Source organism: Phoxinus phoxinus (assembly GCF_949152265.1).
Source record: "Phoxinus phoxinus genome assembly, chromosome: 12".
Classification (NCBI taxonomy): domain Eukaryota; kingdom Metazoa; phylum Chordata; class Actinopteri; order Cypriniformes; family Leuciscidae; genus Phoxinus; species Phoxinus phoxinus.
In genome coordinates, this window is record NC_136887.1 from 35,078,624 (window position 1) to 35,093,574 (window position 14,951).

Consider the following 14,951-nt stretch of genomic DNA (forward strand, 5'->3'; position numbering starts at 1 on the left):
TAAAGCTGACTTGACTTGTTACTACAGTAAAACTTTTTACTGTACAAATTAAATGTAGAGATTCTGAACACGTCATCCATTGTTTAAAGTAGTAAACAAATGTATAAAACAATGTATATTACTTCAAGAGAATATCAGTCAAAGTCAAACACAAACACACATGTAAGAAAAAAAGTCTTTATTTCTATCAAGTGCTTTAGGATGAAGTTTTTATCAATAAACTGATCAAAGCGATGAACAGATCAAGATAAACCGGCAATATTTCTGATATTTAATACTAGTGACAGAACGCTGTTGGCTTGAATTTGTGTGTAATCTAATGAAGGCACATATCTTAATTAAATCTTTGGCACATGCAATTAATTTAATAGAAAAATGGTGTAAATGTCTTGATAATGAATAATAATTCTGCTTCTGGATGAATATGTGAGCTTACGGCTTTAGTGTAATCGTGTAAACAATGTGTTCAACTCTTCTTAAAAACAGGAATATGACTTATGAATAAAAGCACCATGTGACCTTCACAAGGCAGTTTGACAACAGATCACACACACACACACACACACACATTAATAAAGAGAAAAGCTTATTCTTGCACATCACGCTCTACATGCTCAGTAAACCCGCACTCATTCTCAGTCTCTCTGTGTTCTGCGGAAGCTCGTTTCTGCCACGGGATAAAAACAGAGGAAACTCTTTCACAATATTGCTTGTTTTCATCTCATAATTCTGATTATAGTTTATCATGAGTTTATATCTCGCAATTCTGACTGACAATTGTTTATTATGAGTTTATATCTCGTGATTTAAATCTCAGAATTCTGATTATTGTTTATTATGAGTTTATATCTAAAAAAATCTGACAATTTTCCTCAAAATTCTGAGTTTATATCATAATTTATATCTCACAATTCTAAATATTTTCCTCAAAATTCTGAGTTTATTTCATAATTTTTATCTCACAAATCTGACAATTTTCCTCAAAATTCTGAGTTTATATCATAATTTATATCTCACAATTCTAAATATTTTCCTCAAAATTCTGAGTTTATAACTCATAATTTATATCTCACAATTCTGCTCAAAATTCTGAGTTTATATCATAATTTATATCTCACAATTCTAAATATTTTACTCAAAATTCTGAGTTTATAACTTATATATCTATATAATATATATATATATATCTTTATATCTTGCCATTCTGATATTTTTCCTGAAAAGTTAACATCTGTTTTTCTGCCCAAAATATTTAGACAGAATTGTGAGATAAATTCACACTGACCTTTTATACATCATTATTCCGTTGCAGAAACACACTCCTGCAGTATTCACACACACTCTTCATAACCAAACACACAAATATATACAAAACCACACACATTATAATAAAGAGATTCCCACTCCCACAGTAGCAGACAAAAATATATCACATCTCATAGATAACCAATCAACCAATCACAGAGCTCTGCACTCAGCAGCTCTTCTCTGATTGGCCGAGAACATTCATGTGTCAGATCTGATCCTCGTCAGGTAGTGTCCATCATAACCTGTGCTGTGTGTGTGTGTTTCTAGGTTATCATCAGGTTATCGCACTCCTAGCGGCCAAACCTTGCTGTCAGCTCTGAGCGTCTGAAGCGTGACTGCCGACAGTGAACTCAGACTTCCTGTGCTCCAGGAGTGAGGAAGTGGCTTTGATTGACAGTCAGATCGATGCTGTGGGCGGGGCTTCTCGTCATCGCTGGTCTCTTGAGGAGTGATGGCGTTCAGATGCAGTTGACCAATCACAGAGAAGCATGGCGCAGATCGGATCGAGCGCAAGACTAGAGAGAGAGAGAGAGAGAGAGAGAGAGAGAGAGAGAGAGAGAGAGAGAGAGAGAGAGAGAGAGAGAGAGAGAGAGAGAGAGAGAGAGAGAGAGAGAGAGAGAGAGAGAGAGAGAGAGTGTTCATGTGTCTCAGTGTATTGGATCTGAGCAGCTCTTAAAGTGACAGTAGCCTAATAAACCTCCTGCCGTCTCTATAACAACACTAATCAAACAAAGAGAAAATGCACTCGTGTAACTTTTGTAACTATATTTGTAATGTATATTTTATCTAGTTTTACATGTGATTACAGTTCCTGTACCTGAATAACTACAAATCTTAAAACACGGTTTATTTAAATCGTATCTTTGTTCAGTTTTGTCTATTTATTGCGATTGCTAATTTTTTTTTTTTTTTTTTTTTAATTAGTCTACTGACTGTTTATTTTCTTTAATAATGCTTTATATTTATATTAGTTCGGCTAGTTGTTCTTCTATGGTGTTTTTAAACCACAGGCAAACGTTCCTCATGTAAGTGTCAATGATATCTATGTTTTGTTTTTAGTTTTTTGCCTTTTTGGAATCGATAAGAATTGGAATTGATAAGCAGAATCGAAATCGGAATCGTTAAAATTCAAGCGATACACAACCTGTCTTCGACACACACTGGGGAAATAAACCAAAATGAAGTGAGTTTTTGCATAAAAAAAGCGCAATTATCTGCCAATGGGGTCAGAAAAATGATGTTAATTCAAACAGAAACTAGATTATTTTTCTGACCCCATTGGCAGATAATTTAGCTTTGTTTTATGCAAAAACTCACTTCATTTTGATTTATTTCCCCAGAAAACAAGACTTAATATCTTATGTAATTTTACTCATCTAGTAAATGCATCTTGATTTAAGAATTTTTTGATATTTGGACTGGAAACGAGACAAAAATACTAAGTAAGAAAAGCATTTTTTGCAGCGCAACGCCCTGAAGGTACTCAAAGTTTTAGGACAGCGCCATCTTGTGGTCAAAAAAACAATTGTATTACATCCAGACAGCCTCTCAATTCACATGTGACCCTGTGACCCAAACCCAGTCTGGAGCCGCACGGCTATATCTGTGGCAATAGCAACTATACACTGTACGGGTCAAAATTATCCATTTTTCTTTTATGTCAAAAATCATGAGGATATTAAGATCATGTTCATGAAGATATTTAGTAAATGTCCTACCGTAAATATATAAAACATGTATTTTTGTGAGTGAATGCAGCACAATCGTGAACATAAATTCACAACTTTAAAGGAGATTTTCTCAATGTTTACATTTTTTTGCTCCTCAGATTCCAGATTTACAATAGTTGTGTCTCGACCAAATATTGTCCTATCCTAACAAACCACACATCAATGGAGAGATGATTTATTCAGCTTTCAGATTGACCCTTGTGACTGGTTTTGTGGTCCAGGGTCACATGTATAATCAGTCAGATGTGTGTTCTCACCCTCTCCGCTGCGCTGGTCTCTCAGGACGTCTTTGGCCTGCTGGTTTCCTCGGGCTTCTGCTTGTTGATACAGCGTGACTGCGGTCTGGACACACGGAGACACGCCGAAACCCTTCTCGTAACACTGAGCCAGACACACCAGAGCACCGCTGTCCTTCACACACACACACGTGACAAACACGATAAAGCTTTATTCATAAAAAGCACATCATTAGTATAGAGTATGAAGATGAGAGTGTTACCCCTCGCTCAGCGGCCATCCTGAAGTAGTGAACGGACCGTTTCTCGTCCCACTCCGAACCCCGAGACAACACGACACCCAGATACACCTGAGCCTGGAGACACACACACACACACACACACACACACACACACACACACACACACACACACACACACTTTAAGGGACGGCAGATTATTCATCTGTTGTTGTGTGGTTGCTAAAGTATTCTGTGTGCTTGCATACTAGTCTAAATCAAAAGAACCCACCCACAAAACATAAAAAAAAAAAAAAACAGAACTACAAACCATCGAGACACTCGGACCTGTCTGAGAGCTCTCCACCGAACACCGGCCCCATTTGGAGATCCTAGGGGCCCCAAACCGCACAAAAAGTCACATCACGGACCCTCAACGATATACTGAGAGGGCTAGGCTGTTAGATACGATAAAATATATATTTATTTCTTAAACATCTCTATGGGGCGTGTGCCTGTTAATGCCTCATCTAGTAGTTACTTTCCCAAGGGTTAACAGGCTCGGGAAGCATCTAGAGCCGGGAAACTCGGGGGCCCGATTTGAGGGCCCTTGATGGTCCCCTGTACCAAATTTCGAGGCCCTGCGTCTTTTTTGACCCCTGTGTTTCCGACGTCATGCTCGCAACTTATTCAATGGCGGTTCATGGATGACCATCAATTTTGGGCCAATCACGTTTAAACAAGGTCAAAGTGACACGGTACTCTGGACACTGTCCCATGACGAAAGTGAACTTGGGGACATTAGGCCCTGTCTTGAGTGCTGTCCACCAAAAACAGTGGAAATCAGTGTGTCCCGTTTGGCCCCTGGTCGTCCTAGGGGCCCCAAACTTCACAAAAGTTGCATCACAGGGCCCTTGACCATATACCGAGAGGTCTAGGCTGAGAGATGCGCTAAAATATGTGGTTATTTTTTTATATATCCCTCTCTGTCTTGCTTAGATCTACATGGGGACATGTGCCTGTAAAGACCTCATGCATCAGTTACTTTACTGAGGGGCTAACTTTATTAATAACGGCTAATTTTCATTTTTAGGTGAACTATCCCTTTAATCCAGGGTTCCTCAAACTCGATCCACTGTCCTGCAGAGTTTAACTCCAACCCTGATCAGACACACCTAGCTGTGAGTTTCTAGTGATCCTGAAGACTTTGATTAGCTTGTTCAGGTGTGTTTGATCAGGGTTGGAGTTAAACTGTCCAGGACCGAGTTTGAGGAACCCTGCCTTTAATCAGTGTAGATATGATCCGTACCTCGGTGAGTCCGGCGTCTGCAGCTGCGTAGAGGAAGTTCAGCACCGCGTCCGAGTCGGTCTCTGCGCTCTGCTGCCCTCTGCTGTTCAGGAGGAGTTTGGCACAGCGATACTGAGCCTGACGGTGGCCAGCGACTGCGGCGCGCCTGTAGTAAAGCACCGCCTGAGAGACCACAGGCATGTGTGAATACACACGGGAGAGACTATCTAAAAACATTCAGTTCCAGTTCACATGGATGCGCGGATGCAACAAAACAATTCAGTATTATGGATTTTAAAGGCCAGACAAGTCATTTGTTGAGGTCAATTTGAAAAGAAAGACGTCTGCGCACTAGCGCTGCACAATATATCCAAATTATCAAAATATATCTCGATATGCATATCGCACCGGCTTGCAATAACTGGTCATGAGCAAGAGACAGAGAGAAGATCACTCGCTCTCGGCTGAATAACTCTTGTAGCTTTAATAAGAATCAGTATTTAATTCATACAGTGAAAACTAAGCAGGGTTTAATTTTTTATATTTGATTATTGAGTTTCTGTTGTTAATAACCCTAATGTAGGATAACCTGAACCCCGTGGGTTACACTGATGTTAAAATAACACTTCTTACTAATGCTGGGCGGTTTGACCAAAAATGTATATCACGTTTTTTTTTTTTTTTAATTATGCCAGTTTTCCGGTTTATGACGGGTTTTTTTTTTCATGCATAATCATGTGTTCAATGCATTTTCTACTGGTTGAGAGAGGAATTACTGCAGTAAATCGACTTAGGATGGTCTATTTTACTGTCATTAGTGAATATTGTAGAATAATTCCACCCTAGTAGTAATACAGGTTTGCATGGCCACAGAAAATGATGCTGTTGTTTACAAATAAGAGCCAGTCATGATTCTAATGAAGTGAGGAATCAGAATGCAAAGACAATTGCAGTCAAAATACAGAACTTTTACTGTGCAAATTTCACAAAAATATTTATGCAAATTTTATATTTTATATACACAAAAAAAAATTCATTTCGTTTTCTTTATTTAAATTTAGTTTTTTCTTTATTTAAATTTAGTTTTTCTTTATTTAAATTTAGTTTTTCTTTATTTAAATTTAGTTTTTTCTTTATTTAAATTTAGTTTTTCTTTATTTAAATTTAGTTTTTTCTTTATTTAAATTTAGTTTTTCTTTATTTAAATTTAGTTTTTCTTTATTTAAATTTCGTTTTTCTTTATTTAAATTTCGTTTTTCTTTATTTAAATTTCGTTTTTTCTTTATTTAAATTTCGTTTTTTCTTTAATTAAATATACACCGGTTTTCGGTATACCGCCCAGAACTACTTCTACGCTACAGTAAAGCACTTTCAGAAGCTGTAAGGATGTTTTCTTCTCACAAAAAGAATGTGAAAAACATGTAGGTTATATAATTTTAACTATATTTTTAAATATAATTTATGTTTATTTTACACACTTTAAGCATTATGGTATCACATATCGAATATCATATTATTTAATGAGTTATCGCATCTTTCTTCAATATCGTGCACATATATATTAAACGTGCATACTCATAGATTAAACACGTGATACGCATGTGCACGGCGTCAGCGCTTTCACAGATTCGCGGTTTTGAAGCTTACGCTGTGATGATAATAACGTTTTCACAAATTTTCAACACTTGCACCTTAAAACCTGTTTCATGGTGTGTGTGAATGAACTTCAAGAACACATTAAAGTTTCTGTTTTCTGTTAGAACGGTGTCGTGTTAGCGGCCGCTAAATTAATAACTAATGATCTTTACAACGGAAGTGAATCGATCAAAACTAACTTTATCTGGACAATAACTGTATTCTCGAGCTGCTGTAAAGCCTGAACACTGTTACTGTAATCTCCTGTGATCTCTGTAGAGCTGCTGTGAAACTCTATACTGTTAAAGCGCTGTATAAATGAAGGAGACCTGACTAGACGTGAGACACACACAGGTGTGTTTACCTTGCTGTGGTCTCGCCGTACTCCACGTCCTCTCTCGTAACACACTCCCACGTTAAACTGAGCTTTGCTGTAGCCGCGCTGAGCCGAAGCCAGGAAACAGGAGAACGCCGTCTCGTGATCGCCCGCTTTAGCGCTCTCCAGACCTGCAACACCACACGTGTTCAGATGTCCTCACAGCGTCCTCTGACGGAGTGTGTGTGTGTGTGTGTGTGTGTGTGTGTCGTCAGCATTACCGATGATGTTGAGGATTATGGGTACGCTGCTGTCCGCCACGCGTCTCAAGTTCTGCGCGGCTTCATCGGGTGTGAGACGTTCCTGCAGGAAACACACGGGATGATGAAGGGTTAATCTACAGCAGAACATGTTTAAAAGAGGCGATATGTGAGAGTTTTGATTTATTATAGGTTTAGTGTTGCCGATGTGTGAACCAAACTTTCTCTGGGAAGCGGACGTCACGGGTCAGTGCACACAGTCAGACGGCGAACACTGTCAGTCACAGGAGATACACACTCCGATACAGAAAGCGGCGCGCGGTAATGCAACGCTGTTTGCTAATCGCCACTACAGGAAAAAGTGCAAAAGAAGAGGAGATGGTCTACACTCCGACCCAAAACAGCTCAGATGGCACGCGAGAGCTTGCTTTTAGCGTATTTTAGTCTATGCACGAGCATAGGCAGTATATAAGATGGACACAGCGACCCCACAGGTTTCAACGGAGAAAAGTGAAGCCCGTTAGAAACATCACTTCCTGATCGCCAGGCGAACTGCGCAGACTCAAACTGAGCTTGACGACGTGTATGTGACGTGAGCCTGTCTGACAGCTGTGGGTCTTCTAGTAGCTGTGCCGAGAAAAATCTGAATCATTCCCTTCCAGATCTCTCAGAGACGGAGAGCGTGAGCATTAGCATTAGCTGTCCATGAGCTAGCAGCGGGAGCAACTTCATCACTCTCTATGGGCTTCTCCCTTGACTTTATGTCTCCACATCCCCCCGAGTCGCGTGGTTATGACGCAATCGTTAGCCTATTTTTACAAATAAAAAATTATACGAGGTCATAACGTAAGATACAAGGTAATGGAGCCTTTTATACATTGTCGAGTTTCTTTAGAAATAAACAATGGACAAATGGAGTCTTTAAACGCCTCAGATGTAAAGTTATTCGCTGTCAAAGTGACGCCAAAATGAATGGGATTCAATGGAATGCTAACAGCAGGCGGGGGTCCGCTAGCCAATGGCGGCGCCCGGGTAGGGTTGCCAACCGTTCTGTATAATACGGAATCGTCCCGTATTTGACACATAAAAGTCTTGTTCCGTATTGAACCGATACGGAACGCACTTTGTTCTGTATTTTTGAGAATCAATTCAGTGCATATCCGTGACAGACACACACATAGTTTCTAATATATGTCAGACTATGAACGAAGACATTTGTAGGCTATGATAAGAAAAAAAACAGACGGTGCGTGCGGTAGATACTAATTTCTCCCCGTTTGTCTATGATCAGCGTCGCGTTTTTAACATCTTGGAACGTCATCAGAGAATGCCCTTTTAATTGGTCGTTTCAGTCATTGTGAGTCATGTATCGTAGCAACGATGATGACAAGTGACCACAGCGGGAAATGTAAAAATGACTAACGTTACTTCCAAGCAGCCGGCGAAAAAGAGCACAAAAATACAGAATTGAATGGGAAATAGCTGCACAATGTGCTTAGTCTGGAGGTTTATTTGTTTCTGTGAGATTTTCCTTGTGCATATATATAATATTTGCTTCTCTTGAACCCTTCAACCTGCATCATTTCAACTTAATTGTGTTTAACAGCAGAATTTGTGGTGAAAAACTACATTAGCCATTTTCCTTGTGCATATATACAGGTGTTGTATTGCTTGAATGCATTATTTGAGCGCAATATTTCCTTTCCAGTACAAAACAATAATACATAAAAAAAACAGGTAATATATATAAAATATATATTTTCTTTATTAGCAGTTTTTTTAATGTACTATTGTTTTGCACTGGAAAGAAAGTTAACTAAAATGGAAGTATAATTATATAATATAAAGATATTTGCACAACACATCCTTAAAATGTTGTCAAATTAAATGTCACATGTCCAAACAATGGACAAATGGTGTCTTTAAACGCCTCAGATGTAAAGTTATTCGCTGTCAAAGTGACGCCAAAATGAATGGGAGTCAATGCAATGCTAACAGCAGGCGGGGGTCCGCTAGCCAATGGCGGCGCCCGGGGAAGCTTCGATGTCTTCCGGAACACTGCCCCCTGTGCAGTTCCCTTAATCGCCACCGGTGTCGCTAATAACACTGGTTTCTGAATTCTACATCTATCCCATATTAACAAACTGGTGTAAAATCGTACCTCTGGTTTGGCTGGTTCAGGAAAAAGAGTTTCCTCTGTAAGAAAAGAGTCGAGAGTCAGCTTCTAGTGCAGGTCACATGGTTATTACAGGACTCTGTAAGCGTGCCGGTTCTGACCGGAGTGTGACGGGCCCGCTGTCTCAGAGGTGTGTGTCGTCTGCAGGTCAGAGGTCAGATCCTCATCACTGCTGATGTCACTGTTGTCATGACTCCTGCTGGTGTCATCACTGGGCTCTGGAGTCTGCAGCGCCCCCCGCAGGCACTTCACCGCCACTCCACCCGACAAAACACTCTCGCGCGACACTGTGCATGTGTGAAGGTGTACGTACAGTCAAACCAAGATGTCTCCAGACTCCTTCAACATTTCACACATTATCACAGATTATTATTCACTATAGTTTAGAACACGGTAATAAAATATGACAAGAACTCAGAGATAAAATATGTCAGAACAAATTAATCTTGATAATGTCAGATAACTTTGAGCAAAACATGATCAGGTCAAAGTGTCTGAATAATTTTTGGTATTTTTCTTAAATAATTTTTACTGGTAGTCACTGTATGAATTATTGGGTATAATATGTCACAGTTTACTTTATTTTTGCTCTCCTCACATAACCCTCTAGGGTACTTCCTTTATGATTCACACTCAGGACTTTCGGGTCAAAAATGACCCGGAGGGCGGGATTCAGTTTTTTTTTTCCCAGCAAAATCAATTAAATGTATTTTTGTTCAATAATATTTTTTCTTTGGTGTTTTGAGAGAATTTGATGATAATAATTAATATTTATGCAATAATTATGATCCATTTTTTTCCCCCATTGAATATAATAGAATTTATTTTTATTTGTAATGCTGTATTTCAGGTTAAAGTAGAGACTAGGCCTATAGAAAACAATTTTGAAGTCAGATTAGTGCCATCTGGTGGATGTAGTGAGCATAATTATTGTGCAATATCATATTTTAAGAAAGGCTTGTGAATTCTAGTTGTTTTTGCACATATTTCCCCATTTTTTTCAGGTTGTGGATTTTAATATATAAATAGAGATTCTCAAAGACTATTTTTGTAAAGTTTTTTGTTTGTTTGGTTGGTAAATAATTGCTTTTATTTCACACATTTCCCAAAATTAGCATTTGGAATGACACGCGTTCATTTGTGTGTGCATGTGTTTTTGTGTTTGTATAAGTGTGTGTGTGTGTGTGTGTGTGTTTTTTGTCTGTTTTGCGCTCTTGATGTTTTAGAGATTCACCCCTTCACTGTTGAGTCCTTTTTTCTTTTTTCTGCATCCTGGCTGATTTGTAGATTGTATGCACAAAAAAACTCTGTATTTTCATATTTTTGCCAATTTCCCATTCATTTCCTATGGGGGTCATTATTGACCCGAAGGTTACTGAGTGTGACTATTTTTTTTACGACCACTTAGACTTATCAAATCATGTCCCCAATTCTTTGGGGTGTTCATATACCAAGTACCAATAAAGTCACCAAGTTTCGGACCATTCCGATGAAGCTACGATTTTTTTATTTTTTTTTATTTAAACGCTTCGGGGCATTTTTGACCTGAAATACCCCAGAGGTGTCCTGCACACACTAGTACAAAGAAAATATCAAAAATGATATCTGGTGTCTGAATAATTTTAGGTTTGACTGTATATGTTTCTAATGTCAATGTTTTAGTGGTCACAGTGTGTGTGTGACTGACAGCAGGGGTCACAGTGTGTGTGTGACTGACAGCAGGGGTCACAGTGTGTGTGTGACTGACAGCAGGGGTCACAGTGTGTGTGTGACTGACTCACAGATGTCAATCAGGACCTTGTAGGAGCATTTCTGTGTGAGTCCGACGTCTCTGATCCGGTTCTGATCCGCACGCGAGGAAAACCGGGAGTGAATCCTGCGACAGAGCTGCATGAAGAGAACAGCAGCGGCGCCCTGCACACACACACACACACACACACACACACGCACACACACACGCACACACACACGCGCACGCACACACACACGCACACACACACACACACAGTTACGAACGGTCACTTACTGACAGTGCTGGACAACGATTAATCACATCTGAAATAAAAGTTTGTGTTTACATATATATATATATACAGTATATGTGTGTGTGTGTGTGTGTATAACTATTCTATAAATATAAATACACACATATGCATGTATATGTTTAAGAAATATTTGCATGTATATATAGATTTTTACATCATTTATATTAAATATAAATACTTTATATATAAATAACAAATTTTTCTTAAATATATACATGCATGTGTGTGTATTTACATATACAGAATAATTATACACAGTACACACACACATATATATATATATAATGTAAACACAAACTTTATTTTGGATGTGGTTAATCGTTGTCCTGCACTACTTTTTGATTATAAATGAGCAGGTGTGTTCCTGTCCTCTGATTGGCCGATCCTCACCCAGCCCACGGCGTCGAGAGCGGAGTATCTCGGCAGGCCAGAGTAGCAGAACTCAGATGAGCGATTCCGTCTCTGGTCATCTCGATCCCTCTGAGAACTGAGAGACAGACACAGCGTAAATCCACGATTTTTTTGCAGGTTCGCATCACAGATCACACGAGTGTGTGTGTGTGTGTGTGAGATGGGTAGGTTTAGCGGTCGGGGTAATTTGTGTGTGTGTGTGTGTGTACCTGCTGCTGTCAGAAGTGTGTCGTCCTCCGGTCAGGATGGATGAGTTGATGAGTGTGTGTGTGCGTGTGTTATGAGTAGGTTAAGGGGTAGGGTTGGTGTGTGTGTGTGTGTGTGTGTGTGTGTACCTGCTGCTGTCAGAAGCGTGTCGTCCTCCGGTCAGGACGGAGGAGTTGATGAGTGTGTGTGTGTGTTATGAGTAGGTTCAGGGGTATGGATAGTGTGTGTGTGTGTGTGTGTGTGTGTGTGTGTGTGTGTGTGTGTGTGAGTACCTGCTGCTGTCAGAAGCGTGTCGTCCTCCGGTCAGGATGGAGGAGTTGATGAGTGTGTGTGTGTGTTATGAGTAGGTTCAGGGGTATGGATAGTGTGTGTGTGTGTGTGTGTGTGTGTGTGTGTGTGTGTGTGTGTGTGTGTGTGTGAGTACCTGCTGCTGTCAGAAGCGTGTCGTCCTCCGGTCAGGATGGATGAGTTGATGAGTGTGTGTGCGTGTGTTATGAGTAGGTTAAGGGGTAGGGTTGGTGTGTGTGTGTGTGTGTACCTGCTGCTGTCAGAAGCGTGTCGTCCTCCGGTCAGGATGGAGGAGTTGATGAGTGTGTGTGTGTTATGAGTAGGTTCAGGGGTATGGATAGTGTGTGTGTGTGTGTGTGTACCTGCTGCTGTCAGAAGCGTGTCGTCCTCCGGTCAGGACGGAGGAGTTGATGAGTGTGTGTGTGTTATGAGTAGGTTCAGGGGTATGGATAGTGTGTGTGTGTGTGTGTGTGTGTGTGTGTGTGTGTGTGTGTGTGTACCTGCTGCTGTCAGAAGCGTGTCGTCCTCCGGTCAGGATGGAGGAGTTGATGAGCTCGTCCTCCACATGTGTGTGTGAGTGTCCCTGCGAGAGTCGTAGTGAAGAGTTTCCATGGCAGCGGCTCAACACTGCGGGTCCAGAGCAAAGCACACACACACACACACACACACGAGTGTTTTATGAACCGACAATTGCAACATCAGTTGTGAAAATGCACAGATTTCGTGCACGAAAGATATCGTAGTTCACACTGTTATGAATCGTGCAAATCGTGTGTGTGTGTGTGAGTGAGTGAGTGAGTGAGTGAGTGAGTGAGTGAGTGTGTGTGTGTGAGTGAGTGTCTGACTGTGAGTGTGTGTGAGTGAGTGAGAGAGTGTGTGTGTGTGTGTGTTTGTGAGTGTCTGACTGACTGTGTGTGTGTTTGTCAGTGTGTGTGTGTGTGTGTGTGTGTGTTCTCCCTGTGTTTTTGTTTTTGTTGATATGTTACACGTCTCCACGAATCAGTAAAGCAAATCTGTCAGTCTATAGATGTGAGCAAATCCACATATGATGCAAAAGACAGAGTTTGATTTCTGACATTTGATGATTATATATTTGCCATTTGATCTGATCACAAATCAAAAGTGAAAGTATCTTCAGACTTATTAAAATTATATAATTTAATAAATACACAACTAAAGTCATGTTCATGTCAATGAAACGGACACACTGCTGACAGACCTCATGCATGCAATGAAACATTATAACAATAAATGAGTGTATCATCAGTGTCGATATATCAGTGTGTGAGAGCTGATGCTGTGTAATAATCACTCACCTCTGCCCACTAAACTCTGGATCCTCCACATGTCGGTCGCTGCTGTGGTTTTCCGTGTTTATGAGGATTAATAATAAACTCACGCCATGTTTCTCTCTGACAGTCACGAGTTACAGGAGACGCTCAGCGAAGGGCGACCGGCGGAAATGACGCAACAACACTAAACAACACGAGAGCGAAGTTCAATTTACGGCCGCCAGAGGTCGCCACACACACACACACACACACACACACACACCTGCCACCTACAGTAGCGAATTATGTTTAAGAAGATAATAATTATTATTATTTTAAGATCAACAGAACTAGATATCTCCACCATAATATCATAATGGGTTTGTAGTGACCGGTCTGTTATTATTGGTTCTTTATTGGCATTGATGGATCCATAACATTCATGGAATCTTTCCACTCCACTAAAAAAATGGTTCTTTTAAGAACTGATCACTGAAAGGTTCTTTGGGAAACCAAAAATGAAAAAAAAAAACTATTTTTTTGGAATCTTTATTTTTTAAAAGATTGTGGTAACATTTTATTGCTCAGATGTTGCTCTTTTATAGCTCAGAAAACAGGAGAATTCAATGGGAGGAAAAAAAATCTTCCTTATTTGTCAAGCTTTCAAATTTTGTAAGCACAGCTTCCCAGTTTGAACGGGATTAACACATCAACAATTTTGGATTTCACTCTTAATCCAATTAAATACTGATTCACGAAAGATGATGAATGGTGAAAATCCTTTAAACAAGGAATAAAAAATATTTTGGTAAATAAATTATTTTCAAACCGTGTCACTGCAGTTCTTAACATCTGGTGTAAATCACAGTCTTCAGTCAATGCTGTCATGAATTTAAGCTTTTAATACAAAGATAACAAATGAAGTGCGTCGCCTTAAATAACAATGTATACATTTCAGAAACAGCGTGTGTGTGTGTGTGTGTGTGTGTGTGTGTGTGTGTGTGTGTGTGTGTGTGTGTGTGTGTGTGTGTGCTTTTGTTTATATTACATTGTGGGAACCAAATGTCCCCACAAGGATAGTAAAACCTGAAATCACCTCCATTGTGGGGACCAGCCAGCGGTCCCCATGAGGGGAATGGGTTAATAAACATACTAAATTATATTTTTTCGAAAATGTAAAAATGCAGAATGTCTCCTGTAAGGGGTAGGTTTAGGGATAGGGGCAGTGTAAGGGGATAGAATATACAGTTTGTACAGTATAAATTCCCATTTTTACCATTACGCCTATGGAATGTCCTCACAAGGATAGCAAAACCCCCGTGTGTGTGTGTGTGTGTGTGTGTGTGTGTGTGTGTGTGTGTTTGACTTCTGTTTTCTTATGACGAGGATCCAGAGTAAAAATCAAAGATCCCAGTGTGATTTTGTAACCTCACTGTACATGATAGACTAAATATAAGATTCAACTGCCAATTCGTATCAAAGTTTAAGCCAAATCAAACTGAGAATTGCATTTTTGAAAATGCTGTATTTCTAGAAAAACAAGGTATACATTTTCAAAATAT

General features: G+C 39.8%; 1 protein-coding gene across 1 annotated transcript; it reads right to left on the bottom strand.

Moving 5' to 3' along the window:
* Nucleotides 1-159: 159 nt before the first annotated feature.
* On the bottom strand, nucleotides 160-13,596 carry dele1 (DAP3 binding cell death enhancer 1). The gene is made up of 12 exons (XM_079630301.1): nucleotides 13,435-13,596; nucleotides 12,619-12,745; nucleotides 11,603-11,699; nucleotides 10,949-11,081; nucleotides 9,269-9,454; nucleotides 9,153-9,187; nucleotides 7,013-7,094; nucleotides 6,780-6,922; nucleotides 4,802-4,963; nucleotides 3,538-3,630; nucleotides 3,296-3,449; nucleotides 160-1,823 (listed from the first exon to the last, which is right to left on the bottom strand). Exons 1-12 carry the CDS (start codon nucleotides 13,463-13,465, stop codon nucleotides 1,588-1,590), a joined length of 1,479 nt encoding a protein of 492 aa, XP_079486427.1. The 5' UTR covers nucleotides 13,466-13,596; the 3' UTR covers nucleotides 160-1,587.
* Between the last annotated feature and the right edge of the window lie 1,355 nt (nucleotides 13,597-14,951).